Genomic DNA, 18,307 nt, shown 5'->3' with positions numbered 1-18,307 from the left:
CAAGAGGTAAGGGAGGAGATTTATGAAGAAGAGAAGAACACACTTGTTCATATTTGAGTTGTAGACCATGAGAAAATTGAAAGAAATGTTTTTTCTCCATTTGCTCTCTTCTTAGTTCAATGTCTTCTATAGTAAAACATTTAGGTTCAAGAAGTGTCAACTCATCCCATAAGGGGGATATGGAACTACAGTAATCTCGGACACTCATGTCCCCTTAATTAGTAGTTTAATTTTTTTCTTGCAAAAAATATTGTCTTGCAAGGTCCTTTTGCGTATACATGTCTTTCATAAATGACCAAGCTTCATTGGCCTTTCTAAACTTAGTAATGTTGACATATATTTTGATGCCAACATTGTTTATAAACCATATAAGAATTCTTGCATGATTACTCTCTTAATTCTCTACTTTGGATTGATAATGTCAAGTGACTTTGGCACGATCATCTCCATCAAGAGCTTTAACTTCATCTCCTTCCTTCATGGTGAGCACAAGTTGAGGGTCAGGAATAGTGCTCATCTCATATCTCCAAAGCTTTTTTCTTTTGAAATTGTTCTCCATTGCGGAAGCCCACATCATGTAGTATGTTCCATTAAGTTTGAAGGATAAGTCAATCTTGTAGTAATGCTCCATGTTGAAAGAGAGAAGAAAGAAAAAGAGAAAGAAGTAGACGTAAAAGAGCATGTCACAAAAATATGAACACTTGATAGTCACCTCCACAAGTCCAAGAGCACTATGGCTTTGATACTATGTAATGAAGTATGTGGGAAAACAAATATAAACTATGTCACACGGACTCGGCTAGGAAGGCGTCGCACCCGAGTCGACACGCCCCGACACGGGTGCGGCTTCGGACTCGGCCTGGACTCGGTCAACGCCGAGTCGGACTCGGTCAACGAGTCGAGGCCGAGTCCGTCCACTTTTGGACTCGGTCAACTTTGACTGAGTCCAAAATTGTCCATTTTTATAGCAAAAAACAAAAAAAATGATCTTTTTATATAGTTTTTAAAATATATATAGCATGAAAAAAGCTAATTATCATTTAATTCTCTCTCTCATAAGCCCCATAAAAAATTATTCTTAAATATTATCATCTAATTCTCTCTCTCAATCTTAAAAGCTAATAAATTCTCATCCACGAGTACCAACACTTTTCATCCACCGAGTTCTATCTCTTATAAAGGCTAATAAATTCTCATCCACCAGTACCAACATTTTTCATCCACCGAGATCATTTAATTCTCTCTCTTTTTCAAATCTAGCTTTGAAAAATTAAAAGCTTTTAATGCTTTTAATTAATGTTATAATTTTAGCAAAAGATGTTTAATGCATTTACCAGAACATGCTTTTAGTTAATGCTTTTAATTAATACCTTGATGATGTTTTATTCCCATGGTAGCTAAGACTCAGCCGAGTCAATGATAAACTCAGCCAAGTTTGGTTCTAACCCAGTTATACTACTATTTTAACTCAGTTAATTCAGGATCTGAGACAACTCGGAAGAGTCACGAGCCGAGTGTCCAAAATTTATATAGATATATGCACACACAGGATATATTATTATATATATATATTTTTTTAAAAAAAATATTTATATATATAGCCGAGTCCCCGTGTCCAAAATTTTTAAAATTGTGCCGCACCCGTGTCGCACCCGCACCCGCACCCGCACCCATGTGACATAGAATATAAAGTGCACAAGCACTAATACAAGTTCAATAAAGAACAATACAAAAGTACTAAGGCACTAAACAAGCACAAATTGCATATAAGACTTTAAAGAGTTAAAAGAACACAAGGCCATAGAAAATATAAGTTGTATTGAGTACAAAATGCTTAAGAGAAGCATGAAAATAAAAGGGGGCGGACAACTCTTATATATACATTTTAGAGGGCATTGGGGAGCTCCTAATAGAGTCGTTTGGAGAAGGGTTACCGGAAACGCTATAGGACTCGGGGAAGCGCACTTCTCTGAAACACGTTTCGAAAGCACGAAACATGTCGCTTCCGAAATGCGTGGGGAAGGGAACCTTTTAAATGGGAAGCACACTTCCCATTTCAATTTTCACTCTCTTCCTCCGATCGTTTTTTGTAATGAAATATGCGGAAAAGAAATGTATGTCCTACAATGGACATTCACACATAGAAATCAAAGAACAAGTCCAAAAGAGGACATACATAAAAGCCAATAATGGCTAGAAAGCATAAAATCTTATAAATGCACTAAAGGGCTTGAAGAAGCCACACATTACAAAGGGGGAGACCCCACTTATTTATAGGCAAGAGAGGAGTGAGGGAGAGTTAGAGAAAAGCAAGAGAGAGGGACCATTGGGAGTCCCAACAAGGAATCGTTGGGCTCCCAACGGTCACAATTGTGACCGTTGGGGGCCCAACGACTCTTTGTTGGGGCCCCCAATGGCTGTGCATTAAATGCACAAAAAGGAACAAAAAGAAAAAAAGAAAAAAGAAAAAAATAGAAAAAGGAAAAAGGAAAAATGAAGAAAAGGGAAAAGTCTAAAATGCCCCTATTGGGCGAGATTACAAAACTACCCCTTATCGGGTAGTGACTGTTAAATATATATATATATATATAAATATATATGTATTACATGTATTTTAACACCCTCCCTCAAGCTTTACGGGGATACAACAGAAAGCTTGTTGAGAAGAAACATGAAACGAGGAGCAACAAGAGCTTTGGTGAAGAAGTCCGCCAACTGGTACTCGGATGTGACGTAGGGCAGTGCTATGGTTCCTTTTAGGTATTCATCTCGAACATACTGGCAATCCATCTCAATGTGTTTAGTACGCTCATGGAAGGTGTGGTTGCTTGCAATATAGATAGCACTCTTGTTATCGCAACACATCTTCGAAGGAATTGAGATGACGATGCCCATATCACAGAGGAGACTTCTAAGCCACACAAGCTCCATGGTTGTAGTGGCCATTGCACGATATTCCGCTTCAGTTGAGGACAATGATACTTTATGCTGCTTCTTGCATCTCCAAGAAATCATAGTCACCTAAGAAAACACAAAAACCAGTGGTTGAGACTCTATCATTGGGATTTCCTCCTCAATCAGCATCTGTATAAGCAATTAAATCAAGGGATGATGAGGAGGAAAGAAAAACTCCCTTAGTTATGGTGTTTTTAATGTATCTGACAATCTTTAAGACTGCACTCATGTGCACAGTTGTAGGTGCATGTTGAAACTGACTGACGGAGTGAACTGCATGAGCTATGTCTGGCCGAGTGATGGATAAGTATGTCAAAGACCCAACGAGTTGACGGTAGGGAGTAGGATTCTCAAGAAGTGTCCCATCTTCCAGCCTTAGCTTTGCATTAATAACTTCAGGGGTTTCTGTCTTCTTATCATCCGAAATTCCAGACTTGGAACAAATGTCAGAATATACCCTTGAGGTGAATATGCAACTTCAATACCTAAAAAATATCTTAAGAAACCAAGGTCAGACATGTCAAAATGTTTTTTTAAAATTTTCTTAATATCATGGATTCCTTGCTCATCACTTCCAGTGATGATCATATCATCAACATATAGTAGTAGAATAACTACAGAGGACCCTGCACTTTTCATAAATAACGCAGTGTCAGTATAACATGAACGAAAATTTAGGCTAGTCATTACATTGCTAAATCTATCATGCCAAGCCTTTGGAGCTTGTTTTAACCCATAAAGTGCCTTTTTTAGTTTAAGAATTTTGTTTTCACCATTAGATACTCCTGGTGGAGGATCCATGTAGACATCTTCACTTAGTTCACCATTAAGAAATGTGTTCTTAACATCCAATTGATAGATAGGTCATTTTTTAACGGATGCAACCGCAATAAGAGTCCTAACACTAGTCATTCTAGCTACGGGAGCGAAGGTTTCTTCATAGTCTATTCCGTACTCTTGAGCATATCCTTTGGCTACCAACCTAGCTTTATAACGTTCTAATGACCCATCACTTTTAGTTTTAATTTTGAAGACCCATCTACATCCAATAGACTTCTTTCCCGTGGGTAATGAAGTTATTTCCCAAGTTTTAGCCTTTTCAAGGGCACTAAGTTCTAGTTTCATGGCTTCAACCCATTGAGGAATGTTTTTGGCTTCATTATAGTGTGATGGTTCATGATAAGAGTGTAATGCAATTAGGCATGCCCTATATTTAGGTGTTAGGGACTCATAGGAAACAAACCTATTAGGAGGATTGGAGATTCGGCTAGATCCCCTTAAAGAGGTTTCTTCTATGTTGGAACTTTGAGAATATTTTTCTAAAGCGCTTATGGGAGTTTCTTGACCACGCCTTGTATAGGTTTGAATTGACCTATTTTCAAAATCATTAATTCCATTTTCAACATTACTAAGAGGAGTATCCTATAAATCATTAAGAACATCCTCTACGTGAGGATTCACATCTTCTTGAGAAAGAAGATCAAATAAGAAAGCATATTCGCTTTCATCAATATCTTTATTTTTCTCAAAGCCGTTCTCATTTTTTAAAAAGGTAACATCTTTGGATACATATAGTTTGTTACTTTTGGGATCGAAGCACCTAAAACCGTTTTGATTTTCTCCGTATCCTAAGAACACACACTCGATAGCTTTGGGAGATAACTTATCTCTTTTATGTGTAAGGACAAAACACTTACACCAAAAAATTCTTAATCTATTAAAGTCGGGTGTTCTTTCAAAAAGTTTTTCATATGGAGATATACTTTGTAGGGATGAGGATATCATTCTATTTATCAAATAAGTGGAGGTTAAGGCAGCTTCGGCCCAATAACATTTTGGAATTTCTTTGGAGATGAGAAGAGTCCTAGTGGTTTCCAAGATGTGTCTATGCTTTCTCTCGGCTAGACCGTTTTGTTGGGGAGTCCTAGGACATGACCTTTGATGACAAATTTCATTGGTTTCCAAATATTCTTGAAATTCATTTGACATATATTCTCCACCGGAATCAGATCGAAGAATAGAGATATTAGTTGAAAATTGATTCTTGACAATCATATGAAATTTTTTAAAGAAATTAAAAACTTCGGATTTTAGATTGAGAAAATAGATCCACACATATCGAGTGAAATCATCAATGAAAGTAACATAATATGAGTATCCTCCTTTTGATATGACTGGAGAAGGACCCCAAACATCCGAATGAACTAATTCAAAGGGTCTTTTGGACACAAATGTTCTCTTTGGAAAGGGGGTGGATTTCATTTTTCCAAAAATACAACTCTTGCAAACAAAATGTTTCTCATTACAAAATTTTTTTCCAAAAGGAAAGGAGTACATTTTTGAGAAACTGAGATGTCCAAGTCTTTGATGCCAAGTTTCTATATTTTTATCTTAGACATGATTACAAAATGATTTAGTGGAAAGTTTCAAATTGTTCATGTAGTAGAGATCTCCCCTCCTATGGCCTTGCCCAATCCGCTTCCCGGACTGGAGATCCTGTATAGAGCAATCCTTGGTTGAGAAGGAGATTTCACATCCATGATCACATATTTGAGAGACAGATAAAAGATTTAAATTAAGTTGAGGTATTACTCTTACATTTGGCACAAAAAAATCTTTTGAAAAGTCCAAGGTTCCAAAACTTTTAACTTGTAAAGAGGTACCATCGGCGGTGGAAACAAAAGAATTTTTGGAGTTGCTACATACATTGGATAGTCCACTTTCAATAGGGGTCATATGAAAAGATGCTCCAGAATCAAGAATCCAAGAAGGCGTACCTGGAGGAGAAGAAGAGGCAATGGCGGCTCCCGAAGTTGATGTCGATTTGAGTAGAATTTGAAGTGCTTCGGATAGTTGAGCAAGGGAAAAAGACTCTTTCCCTTTCATTGGCTCCTCCTTCTTTTGTGGTATTTCTTCAATAATAGCAACCTTACCTTTTGGAGGTTCATTTATCTTTGGACAATTAGGTCTTATATGACCCGGTTCTTGACAATGATGGCAAATGGCTTTCCTATAATTGCCATTATAGTTATTTTGCCTCCCAAAGTGTGGAGGCTTATAAGCTTTCATATGATTGTCGGGTTTAGACACGGCAAGAACTTCATCTCCTCCTTTAATCATGCCAAGACGCGTTTCTTCTTGGCATATTTCGGCTATGGCATCTTCCAATGGAAGCGGTTTTGATCTATGAAGAAGGGAGGACCTAACTTGTTCATATTCGGGCCTAAGCCCATGTAAAAATTTGAAAAAGTGTTATTTCTCCATTTGTTCTCTTCTCATTTCCACATCTTCACTTGATACCCATTTGGGTTCAAGAAGGGATAGCTCATCCCATAAAGGTCCAAGAGTGCTATAGTAATCTCTTACACTCATTTCACCTTGCTTAATGGTACGGATTTTTTCTTGGATAAAAAATTGACGAGCAAGGTCTTTTTGGGTATACATACCTTTCATAAAAAACCATGCTTCATTTGCTAGGCGAAATTCAGCAATGTTGGCGCAAATCTTTAGCTCCACGTTCATGAACCATGCAAGAATTTTTGCATGCTTACTTTCCCAATCTTCTACCTTGGATTGGTGATCTTCAATAGCCTTCATGCGAGCATTTCCTTCTAGAGCTTTTTCTTGATCACCATCAATTTTTGTAAGTTGAAGTTGAGGTTCCCTAATGGTGCCCATAACATATCCCCAAAGCTTTTTACCTTTGAGGTTGTTCTCCATGGCGGCGGCCCACATCATGTAGTTAGTACCATTAAGCTTGAAGGAGAGATCAATCTTTTGTTCTCCTTCCATTATATAATCAAGAATGGAGGACAAACAAAGAGAGAGAGAGAAAACAAGACAACTAGCTATATGAATCAAGAGCACAACCAAGGCTCTGATACCATGTAATGAAATATGCGGAAAAGAAATGTATGTCCTACAATGGACATTCACACATAGAAATCAAAAAACAAGTCCAAAAGAGGACATACACAAAAGCCAATAATGGCTAGAAAGCATAAAATCTTATAAATGCACTAAAGGTCTTGAAGAAGCCACACATTACAAAGGAGGAGACCCCACATATTTATAGGCAAGAGAGGAGTGAGGGAGAGTTAGAGAAAAGCAAGAGAGGGACCATTGGGAGTCCCAACAAGGAATCATTGGGCTCCCAACGGTCACAATTGTGACCGTTGGGGGCCCAACGACTCTTTGTTGGGGCCCCCAATGGCTGTGCATTAAATGCACAAAAAGGAACAAAAAGAAAAAAAGAAAAAAGAAAAAAATAGAAAAAGGAAAAATGAAGAAAAGGGAAAAGTCTAAAATGCCCCTATTGGGCGAGATTACAAAACTACCCCTTATCGGGTAGTGACTGTTAAATATATATATATATATATATATATATATATATATATATGTATTACATGTATTTTAACATTTTTCACTCGCTTCCTGCTCGCTTCCCACTCGCTTCTCAATATTAAGAAGTGAATTTTCTTTTTTGGGGGGGCTTGGAGCCTTTAACAATTTTTTTTTGCTCAATATCGGAAAAACTCAATTCCTATTCTCTTTCCACTTGAATCTTAGGTCGCTTCCGGTTTGCTTCTTAGGTCACTTTCGGTTCGCTTCTCTTCTCATTTCCGAGATGATTCCCGGTTCGCTTCTAAGTTGTCCTGCATTTCCCGTTTAAAATTTTAGAAGTGCCTCGCTTTCTGCTTCTGCTTTCTCGATTGACAACTTTGGTTTGAAGCTCCCAACAGTCATAAATATGACCTTTGGGTAGCCGCCAATGACTATGGTCTTTTGACTATAGAGCCCATGCTCTATACAAAAAAGACATAAATAAGAAAAATAATAAAAACAAAAAATCTGTTCCTAATGAACATTACCTATTACAAACAGTAAAAACACCAAAATGCCCCTGAGGGGCAATACAAATTACAGGACTGTGTGTGTGTGTGTATATATATATATATATATATATATATATATATATATATATATATATATATATATGCAACCTATTTTAACAGCTACCTATGTAACATGGATACTTCTGGAAGTTTCCCATACCTATGTCAACATGTGTATGATCCAGTAAGGTTATTTTCATCCATTTTTAAGGCACGTAAAGGGTACCATAACCCCATGCTCATACTTTTAGAATTTCTCATCATACCTTACTTACATGCACCCTTACCTCTATAAGATAGAGTCTATTTAGTTGTAAGTTTGTGATGTTAGTTAGGAACTCTTGTACTCTTAATGGATCATTTGGAAACATGCATATTACTGAATGCTTTGGATCAATCAACATATTTCTATTGTTTTTTTATAGTAAAGTTTACTTTTTTATTCACCTTCATTTATGTGTTGCTTGTAGAAATGCTACTTAAAGACTTAAAGTGATTATTTGAACCTGTAACATATATTAGCTATTTTTTTTCTTGATTAAAAATTGCAGAAAAGTTTAGCCATTTGGGTTTAATAAAATAATGGATAGTAGAGACCATTGTAACTGAGGGTCCCTGGGTTCGAATTCCACCTGGGTGCCCTGCTTCCATATCAACAAAAAAAAATGCAAGAAAAAGAAAAAAGTGGAAGAAGCTTGTCCACTCTTTTGAGGTTGTAATTTTGTGTTTTATAATTTAGACATCTATATGGGGTCAAATGAGACAGCTGGATGGTTAGTCAGCACTATCATAACCGAGGGGTCTCATTTCGAATCCGACAGAGATATCCCCCCAGCTTTCCTATCAAAAAGAGGAAAAAAAGGAAACATCTATACATGAGTTAGTCATACTGATTCTGAAAATCTTGTTTTTCTAAAAATTGACAGGTGACCGCAGTGACCAGAAAACACTTGAAAGATTACGTGCTGAAAGACAAGCAAAAATTAATGAGCTTAAAGAGAGGTCGAACTACTATATTACACAACAGCTGATACAGGTAATAAATGAGAGCTGTGATAGTCTGTTTAAGTTCATAGTTTTGACAATTATTTATCCTTAATGTAAGGGGTGAATAAATCTTTTGTTTGTGTTTGGACCTCAAAATCCTGCTAATTATCTAAAATTGCAGAAATATGATCCTGATCCTGCAGCAAAAGCTGCTGCTGCTAGTGTTTTAGCATCCAAATTAGGGGCAGATTCAGGCCTGAAAATTACTGTTGGAGATGAGCCGAAGCTTGATTCGCCACGTGGTAAAACCAGTGATGCTGATGTGGTTCAATCAACTGGCCTTCGCAATAGGAAGTCATCTCACGTGAGAGGTAACAGTGGGGGAAGCATTGTATCTCGGGAAACTCTTGAGGAAATACCCAGAACTTCTGATGTTGGTGGGCCGCAGTTTAGTTCTCACAACCAAACAATTGTTGTGAGTCATCATCAAAGATCCACTGCTAAAGATGGGGGATGGATTGCACGTCTGGCAGCAATGCTTGTTGGTGAGGATCCAACACAGTGCTATGCCCTTATTTGTGGCAACTGCCATATGCACAATGGTAAGTATTACTTAAACAACAACCTAAATTTTTTAAGATAATTTTTAGTCCTTGCATTGCAAATTTGGAATGGGACATTTACTCCTAGAATAGAATTAGCTGATTTTCATTATTTCAAAGTTAGCTAAGTGCAGTCCGCATAACAATGAGTAAAATGCATTTTTTTTATTGTTGAAACTTGAAAACATCTGAGATATTGTTCTTTTCCTTTTTTGTTCAAGTCCAGAAATAGAATTTATTAGATAATGGTAAATAGTGCAAGAGGGAGGCAAAGGTGGTTGACAAGAGGTCAACCAATAAACAAAGAAACTCAGGGAGAAGAAAAATCATACAAATGACCATTGTGAGTTCAGCCATGCCATCTAAATTCAGGTTCATGATTTTTCTAGCATAAAATTCAAGATGTTTGCAGATGAAATATTAGATGTTTTGTAAAGCTTGGGTGCCACCCAAGTTCATATTTTCAGTACGAAAAAAATATTGAAAAGTAATGGATCTTGGAGTCTGGCCGCATGAAAATTTAGGTATGTTTTTTTTCAGCACATTAAAAATTATCTGGACTGAATTTATCCCTATCCTGGTGCCATGATTCTTTCATGTCACTGAACATGTTTCCACTTAACCATGAATTCTCTAGTGGCTCCCCATCTAAAGTTGATCACCTTGAATGCTCTTATTGCTCACAGTTTCAGATTGGTATATGGTAGCTTAGATTTGCATAATAAATTTAACTAGAGTACATTTTTTCTTCCATAAGTGTTCAGAATTTAGTCCGAATTTTTTGAGAAAGAATCTCTATTTCAGTATTGAGAAGAAAAATTATATTACTGATCGTGTGCTCCAACCATGCAGGACTGGCAAGAAAGGAAGATTTTCCCTATATCACTTACTATTGCCCTCATTGCCATGCTCTCAATGGCCCCAGCCAACTGGAATCACCAGGTGCTGATTCCAGTTCTAAAAGGTTCAGCCCCCCTCTTTCTGATGATGGCCATAGTAGTGCTGATGCTGGTTCTATGTCGGAGAGCAAGGTCATTCTTAACTCAACAAGTTTACCAGAAACTGCACAAGTGAGTGAAGGGAAACAATCTGATGCACCAGCATCTTGATGCAATGTACCAATAGATAAGCTTGATGTGTACCGGTAGACCGTGTTTTGATATTTTTTTTTGTTTCCGGCTTGCTTTCATCACATTTTTGAGATAGCATAAAAAAAGAGTTAGTTTGTGGTAGAACCTTTCATGTCCATGTCAAGGTTGTGCTTGACTGTTGTAAAATTTCTGTTCTTAATGATTGAGGCTGTACCAAAGGACCTTTCAATCACGATTTTCGTTCAAAAGTTTGCATTAACTGGAAGAACCAATTTCTGGCTTTATGGGAGAACCAATTCTCCACCATTTGATGGCGGTGACAGTACTTCCCATAGTCTGTTTTAGAGAAGAAACTGTTTGCAGTTCTGCATGTTTTCAGGAATGGCACAAGTGAAACGTGATACACCAGTTTGATGTATACTCACCAAGTGCATCACATCGTCTTGAAGGCCAGTTATCAATATTGTATGAGCAGAGTAGGGTAGCGGGGCACTAGCAAAAATTCTGCTGGTTCAACGTCATTGCTTGTTTTTCATTATGTTTCTCTTTAAGTGAGTGGTTGTGGTGAAAAGATCTCTGCCTGCAGCCCGCACAAACGGTTTCTCGGCAACAAGTCGAACAAGCCTCTAACTGCAATGCTAGATTGACCATGACACAACCTAGCAGCAATGATGCTAGGTTTGAGTTGAGTCATGCAATATGCAAGACTGGAAGTTCCGGGGAACTGGTCGAGTTATTGAAGCTAAAGAACCAGATGAAGACAAGTTATATGATGCACATACCAATAGGGAAGATTGATGCGTGCGCAGCTGTAAATAATGCATTTTAGCTCCTTTCTTTTTATTTTCATTACCTTGCTCTTGTTGGTTAGTTTTCAATAGTTATCTGAGATGCCAATGGAGAAGCTTGATGTGTCCATAGTAGTCAACTATTGGAATTCATGTGCGATGCACGTGAGGTTGTCTGGAGTATGCTGAGAAAAGAATGCAACTCAAGTATGCCTTTCTAAGATTGAATCAAATATATGAATATGGAGGTAGATTTTTTTTGGATGTAAATCGATTTGATATATGATATTCTGCCAAGTATTTATATCTAAAATCATTTGATGGGTATGATTAAAGAGTAGTAATGTTATTTAGATCCATTTGAAGATTTCATTGGAAAATGTGTTTATTTAAGATCAAAATTGTTTACAATCAGCATAATTTATAATGAAACCTATTAACGCAGATGGGCTTTGTAGTGCAGCCATACTTATATTGGGACCAGTATATGAGATTTCAGTACTTTTACAGCGATAAAGATGTGTTAATCATCAGGTTGTCCATTGAATATCTAACTCATTTATGTGAGATTGTGTTAACTTCGTAGAGAGAAAAAGAAATAACTTGACTTCATGGCATTTTTCTTTTTACTTCATCTTAGGGGAATGTGGGCTAGGGGTGTCAGCAGGTTGGACCTGGTTTAGACCTAGGTGGGTCTGAACTCTAATGTGACTGAGATGTTGGTACCGGTCTGAACTTGGGTCCAATTGGATCACTCAAGAAAAACCTGCATACCTTCATAAGGATTACATGAACCAGAACCAGTCCATACCAGGTAAACTACGATTTTTTTAATCTTTTTTACATTAAAAAAGTGTTGATCTACCTTGTTTATGACCAAACACTCACCCTATTGAGTTCGTTACAGGTCAAGTCTGGGTCAAACCCGACCCATTGACAACCCCAACGTGGCCCTAGGGGAAATTCTCATTGACAAGAATTCTTGCAGAGAATATCCAATAATTTACTTAAATCCAATTTAAAATCACTTCAAGGAGCATGAATTTCGGAGTACATAAAAGGATTGTACTGCATAAAAGCACAATAGAAAGTAAATAAAAAAGACTGGTATTTTTGTGCACAGCAATGCACATGTCAATAACAAACTTGGAGATTATATATGCTGGTTCAGTAGTTACACTAATTGTTGAACAGAGTTCTTCTAGCTTTTGCCTTGCTGCTTGTAATGCTTGGGATGATTGCTGTCTCTTTAGCTCTATAAAAGTGTATATTTTGCAGATGGTCATGCTGTTCATTTTCCTGTTTGAGTTCTGACATTGAGGGTGAGTAAGCAACAGTTAGATCTACCAATATGGAGCTATAAAGTCGTTGCTGATGGCACCATCTTTGAAGTTGTTCTTTAATGGTTGGGACCTGTTAATGTACATGGACTTCGAACTGCATTCGTATTTATATAGGAACCAGTATATGTGATTTCATTTTTTTACAGAAATAAATAAGATGTGTTAATCATTAGGTTGTCCATTGAGTATTTAATTCATTCATCTGTGATTGTGTTAACCCTGTACAAAGAAAAATAAAGAACACGACTTTATGGCATTTTTCTTTCTACTCCATCTAACACTACAAGGACGAGGGTCACTAGCAACGACTTTTCTCACCGCTATAGGTCTATAACGAAGACAAAAAACAAGCGCCAATTTTTTGCCTCCGTTAAGCAATAATGCCGACATTTGTAGGTTGTCATTAATGTGTGACCCAACACCGACGAAGAATCTCACCAGAATTGAAAACACCAATAGCGGTGACCCACCTATAACGGCAACATTTTTGTGTTGCCTTTATAGCTTGTAACAAAGAGAATTAACTTGCCCTTATAATCGATAATAGCGAAAAATAAGTCATTGTTATAGGTTATGAATGCGACAACTAAGTCGATGTTATAGGTTGTAATGGCGACATAGGGTTAAGGCCGATAACGGCAACATAGAAATATCACCATGGCTTTAAACTTGCAAAAGTAAATTTTTTATATATATATTTTTTTAAATTACACAACAAATACAATTCAAATACACACTTCAAACATCCTCAAATATATATCCATTCAAATATAAATATACACTTCAAACATCAATTCAAATATATATTTAAAGTGTATGTTTATATTTAAATATATGTTTCAGGATGTATAAACATTAGTACGTATGTTTATATATAAATATTCTAAAACATACATTCAAATATAAACATATACTTCTCCAACCTCCTCAAATATTCATCCTCTTCAACCATCTCAAACATTCAATTTCAAATATATATTCAAATATAAACATATATTTCAAAAAACAAACATACATCATCTCCAACCCCTTCCCCTACATCCTCTCCAAACCTACAATAAACATACTCCAAAAAAGAAACATACATCATCTCCAACCCCGTCTGCTATATCCTTTTCAAACCTACAACAAACACACTTCAAGAATGAGTACAATCTATCAACTAAAAAAAAAATATAAAAAAAATAATTATGACAATGTTAATGATGATGATAACAATATGAGAATTCGGTTGATAACTTACAGATATTTTAAGCATATTATGATTGAAGGCTCGATAATGCTTTTGCCTTTTCTTGCACTTCTATGAGAAACTGAAAAATCATAAAGATAATATTAACAAAACATCTTTTTACATTCAAGAGGATATCAACTTTAATTTAATAATATATATATATATAATCAGTTTTACACTAACTATAACATCTCATTATGGTAAAAATTAATACAGGCAAAAAAAAAAGAAGAAGATATAAAGAGACATATGTCCATAAAACATAACATGACATTAAAAACTCTAACATGTTCATCCAACAAATAGACATCTGACGGTCTTATCTACGAAAAAATAAGAGAGATCTAAGATGGAGTGTTCTATATGAGACAATCTATGAAGGTCTGCATCTGCTGATGCTTCCTAGTTTTTTTTCTCTCACTCCCGGTCTTCTCTCGCCCGCTCTAGTTGCTAAAGGAGTCACTCCCATTCTTCTCTCTCTCACTCTCATTAAACTCAGTCCATCCTTTGTTATTCTCACAACCATGTTGATATCTATCAGAGTATATATAACAATGCGTTCTATAGTAAATTTGTGTGCTCAATTACATGTATTTTTTAGTTCACCAGCTGTGAGTTTGATAGTTTTAGTACAGTGATGTTAATTGTTCCTTAATTGATGACATGAACGTCAAACATATGGTTGAAAAAAGTGATTTTTTAATGGTTTTGTGAGGTCAATTTGATCATTGCATTTATTTGATGTAACATGTCTAGTTATGTATCGTATCCTTTAGTATGCTTATTTTAGTGTGGTGTGTTATTGTGGGTAATAAGGTAAACTCTTAGGTTGTGACTTGTCAACTCAAGTGTTTTCCTACATTTTGAACAAATGGCTGATGTCAGAATTATGCTATTTTTAACTTTTTATTATGTTCAATTTTGTGAAATTTTACACTATATTGCACTCTTTTTTTGGATTTATAACCCGAAGAAACAGCACCCAGTACTAAGACCTGGTCGCGCTGGCTCAGCTTGCCATACCTAAGGTCATTGTGCCAGCAGCTTAAGTCTCCGGAACCCCTTTACCTGAGGGCTTATGCTACACGTTGGCTGGCACAGAGGGGCGACATCCATGAGAATCAAACCTTGACTGTCCGTCTAGCAGCCAAGGCTCCACCCCACTACTCCAAACCCCCTTGGATTTGAGTTTCTGAGGCTCGCAAGTGCCTTAAAGCTGTGTTTGAAAACCTCTATCCAAAGATTTGAGAATGGACCTTCCCCAGCTTCCATTCTTAGATATGTATGGTTATCTATTATCCCCTTGATATATCAAGGTTCTCATATCCCTTGTTTGAATAGCCTTCGATCTTGGTGTGGGTGAACACCACATCAACATACCCTATATATGCCACCTCAAATCCTCAGATCTCATATACAAGGTTATGAGAGAGAGAGAGATTATATTTTTAGATTCAGTCATTTACATAAGAAGAAGGAAAGTCCTTTCATTTCTCCTCGAGATAACAAAGCCTAGCTCTCTTGAGAACCCCACAATAGGATTCAATATTTTAGAACTCTTTCTATTATGGGATACATCATGTGTTGGACTTTCTAGGCTGGCCGTCCTCTAGAACCTTATCATTAAACCGACCTCCTTGAGATTCCTTCGACAAGTTGGTCTCCTCATGCTCCACGATATAGTGGATCTGACCCATTGATCCTTTAACACAAGGTGATTTGCTAAGACTCTTGGCCAAGTTAATCATGAATAAATTAATCTAGTAATGCTAGTGACTTGCGTGCAGGGGCCAATGAGATAGTTGCATGCATGGTTAGGTCACACCAGGAGAGGGTGGTGTTTGTTCGCCCCCGATGATTCACTGAATCCCACGTCCGTGTTCGGGGCTTTGAATGAGCACCACGTATACAAGCACATGGGGCTCGTATTCTCGTGTATGTTGACATAACTTTGCATCGGACCCTGGTGTTATTGCAAAGACTTAAGTACCCTTTCTTGCTATTCTTCTCATAAAGTGATGGTTTGAGAAAATGACAAAAATACCCTTTATTCAAAAAAGAAAAAACAAACAGTTCAAAAAAAGAACAAACATGTCCTCCATCCAGAAAGTCGAGGATGATGTTGACTCTTCAAAGTCTTCTTCTTCTTTCTCCGTTCAAAAAAAGGACAAACATGTCCTCCATTCAGAAAGTCGAGGATGATGTTGATTCTTCAAAGTCTTCTTCTTCTTCTTCTTTCTCCGTAAAACACTGTAAAACCCTCTCTCTCTCTAGAGAGAAGAAATCAAGGGAGGCAAAGAGTTCTCCCTGGAGAAGGCCATGAACATCAACTCTCTCATTCTCTCTCCCTTCTCTCTCTACTTCTGTGCACATCCAACAGACGATCCTACATTGCTTCATCGCCATCTTCTTCTTCTTTCTTCTCCGTAAAACATTGTAAAACCCTCTCTCTCTCTCTAGAGAAGAAATCAAGAGAGGCAAAGAGTTCTCCCTTGAGAAGGCCATGAACATCAACCCTCTCACTCTCTCTCCCTTCTCTCTCTACTTCTGTGCACATCCAACAGGCGATCCTACATTGCTCCATCGTCATCTTCTTCTTCTTCCTTCTCCGTAAAACACTATAAAACCCTCTCTCTCTAGAGAAGAAATCAAGGGAGGTAAAGAGTTCCCCCTGGAGAAGGCTATGAACATCAACCCTCTCATTCTCTCTCCCTTCTCTCTCTACTTCTGTGTCTGATTTAGAGTTTTTTCCCTTACAAGAGGGGGGTCCAGGGGGGGGCGCCCCTGGCGGGGGCTCGGGGGGCAGCGCCCTCCGGACCAAATTTTTTTTGGCCTTCCAACAACGATTTGTAGTATTATCGGGCTTTCCTACAACAATTTGTAGTATTTTCGGGTCTCCAACGAAACGCTATAGTGATTTGCGGAAGACACTACAGATCGCTATAGCGTCTTCCGTAAATCGCTATAGTGATTTGTAGTGTCTTCCGCAAATCGCTGTAGCGATTTGTAGATTCTTCCGCAAATCGCTATAGCGATTTGTAGTGTCTTCCGCAAATCACTATAGCGATTTGTAGTGTTATTCAGTAAGCAAATCACTGTAAATCGCTACCCGAATAAGGACAATCTTGTCAGGGCCATATCTCCCTAACCGGAGGTCATATTCCAAATCCGTAAAAAGTAGTGTCTTCGTTATTGAGTCTAGTTTATTTCTGTAAATTTTCAGCGATTTCTATTGTCATTTCATTCCTCATTTTAACTAAAAACCAGACCTTTATTATTTTGTGTTATTTGAGTTGCACAACACCATTCTCGCTTGACATCCACATCTTGATTCTGGCATGCTCCTTGTTGGATTTTCCATTGATTTCTTCCAACCTTGCTTGAAACAAAAATATGTCTTTCTCACCACGATACCCTGTGCATTTTTTGACCACGACACCCGGGACTTGTGTCGGGGGGAGCCCCCGGACCCCCCTTCTGTAAGGGCAAAAACTCTAAATCATGCTCCACAACGAATCAAGTTGAACGATGCTACCCACGCTGAAAGGAGCCCCCAAACCCTCCTCCTATAAGGGCAAAAACTCTAAATCAAGCTCCACAATGAATCAAGTTGAACGATGCTATCCACGCTGGGAGGAGCCCCCAAACCCTCCTCCTATAAGGGCAAAAACTCTGAATCAGACTCCACAACTCATCAAGTTGAATGATGCTACCCACGCTGGGAGGAGCCCTCAGACCCCCTTTTCTGTAAGGGTAAAAACTCTGAATCAGACTCCATAACTCTTCAAGTTGAATGATGCTACCCACGTTGGGAGGAGCCCCCCAGACCCCTCTCCTGTAAAGGCAAAAACTCTGAATCAGGCTCCACAACGAATCAAGTTGAATGATGCTACCCACGCTGGGAGGAGCCCACAAACCCTCCTTCTGTAAGGGTAAAAACTCTGAATCAGGATCTACAATTCATTTAGTTGAATGATGCTACCTACGCTGGGAGGAGCCCCCAAACCCTCCTCCTGTAAGGGTAAAAACTCTGAATCAGACTCCACAACAGTCAATGTGTAGGTCAGCCGGTGCTTGATGGAGCAATGTAAGATCTTCTGTTGGATGTGCATAGAAGCATAAAGAGAAGGGAGAGATAGAGAGAGTGAGAGGGTTGATGTTCATGGCCTCCTCCAGGGGAGATTTCTTTCTCAGATAATCCTGCAGTGCAGAGACTGGGTCTTAAATAATCATCTTTGGGGCACTTAAGTCTTTACAACCACTTCTTTTCAAGAATCGTCATTTTTTTTTGCACCAATGGAGGAGAGGGTACTTAAGTCTTTGCAATCGCATCAAACTCCAATGCTAATTAATGCTGACAAACATGGGGATACGAGACGCACATGCTTGCATACGTGGTGCTCTTTGGGACC

General features: G+C 37.9%; 1 protein-coding gene across 3 annotated transcripts in view; it reads left to right on the top strand.

Moving 5' to 3' along the window:
- The window catches only part of LOC149815840 (uncharacterized protein At2g24330-like), a 29,520-nt gene extending 18,758 nt beyond the window's left edge, over window positions 1–10,762 (top strand). The window contains exons 4-6 of one of the 3 annotated variants that reach the window (XM_089990048.1): window positions 8,777–8,886; window positions 9,019–9,439; window positions 10,292–10,762. In XM_089990048.1, the coding sequence (XP_089846174.1) occupies window positions 8,777–8,886; window positions 9,019–9,439; window positions 10,292–10,548 (788 nt within the window). In that variant the 3' untranslated portion in view covers window positions 10,549–10,762. Of the gene's footprint in view, window positions 1–8,776; window positions 8,887–9,018; window positions 9,440–9,660; window positions 9,812–10,291 lie in introns of those variants that run through there. The other 2 variants (XM_089990049.1, XM_089990050.1) reach the window with 2 other exon arrangements.
- The last annotated feature ends 7,545 nt before the right edge of the window (window positions 10,763–18,307 follow it).

This window comes from Nuphar pumila, chromosome 15, assembly GCF_984573655.1.
Source record: "Nuphar pumila chromosome 15, dmNupPumi1.hap1.1, whole genome shotgun sequence".
Lineage (NCBI taxonomy): Eukaryota > Viridiplantae > Streptophyta > Magnoliopsida > Nymphaeales > Nymphaeaceae > Nuphar > Nuphar pumila.
This window is presented reverse-complemented; position numbering and strand designations above follow the sequence as displayed.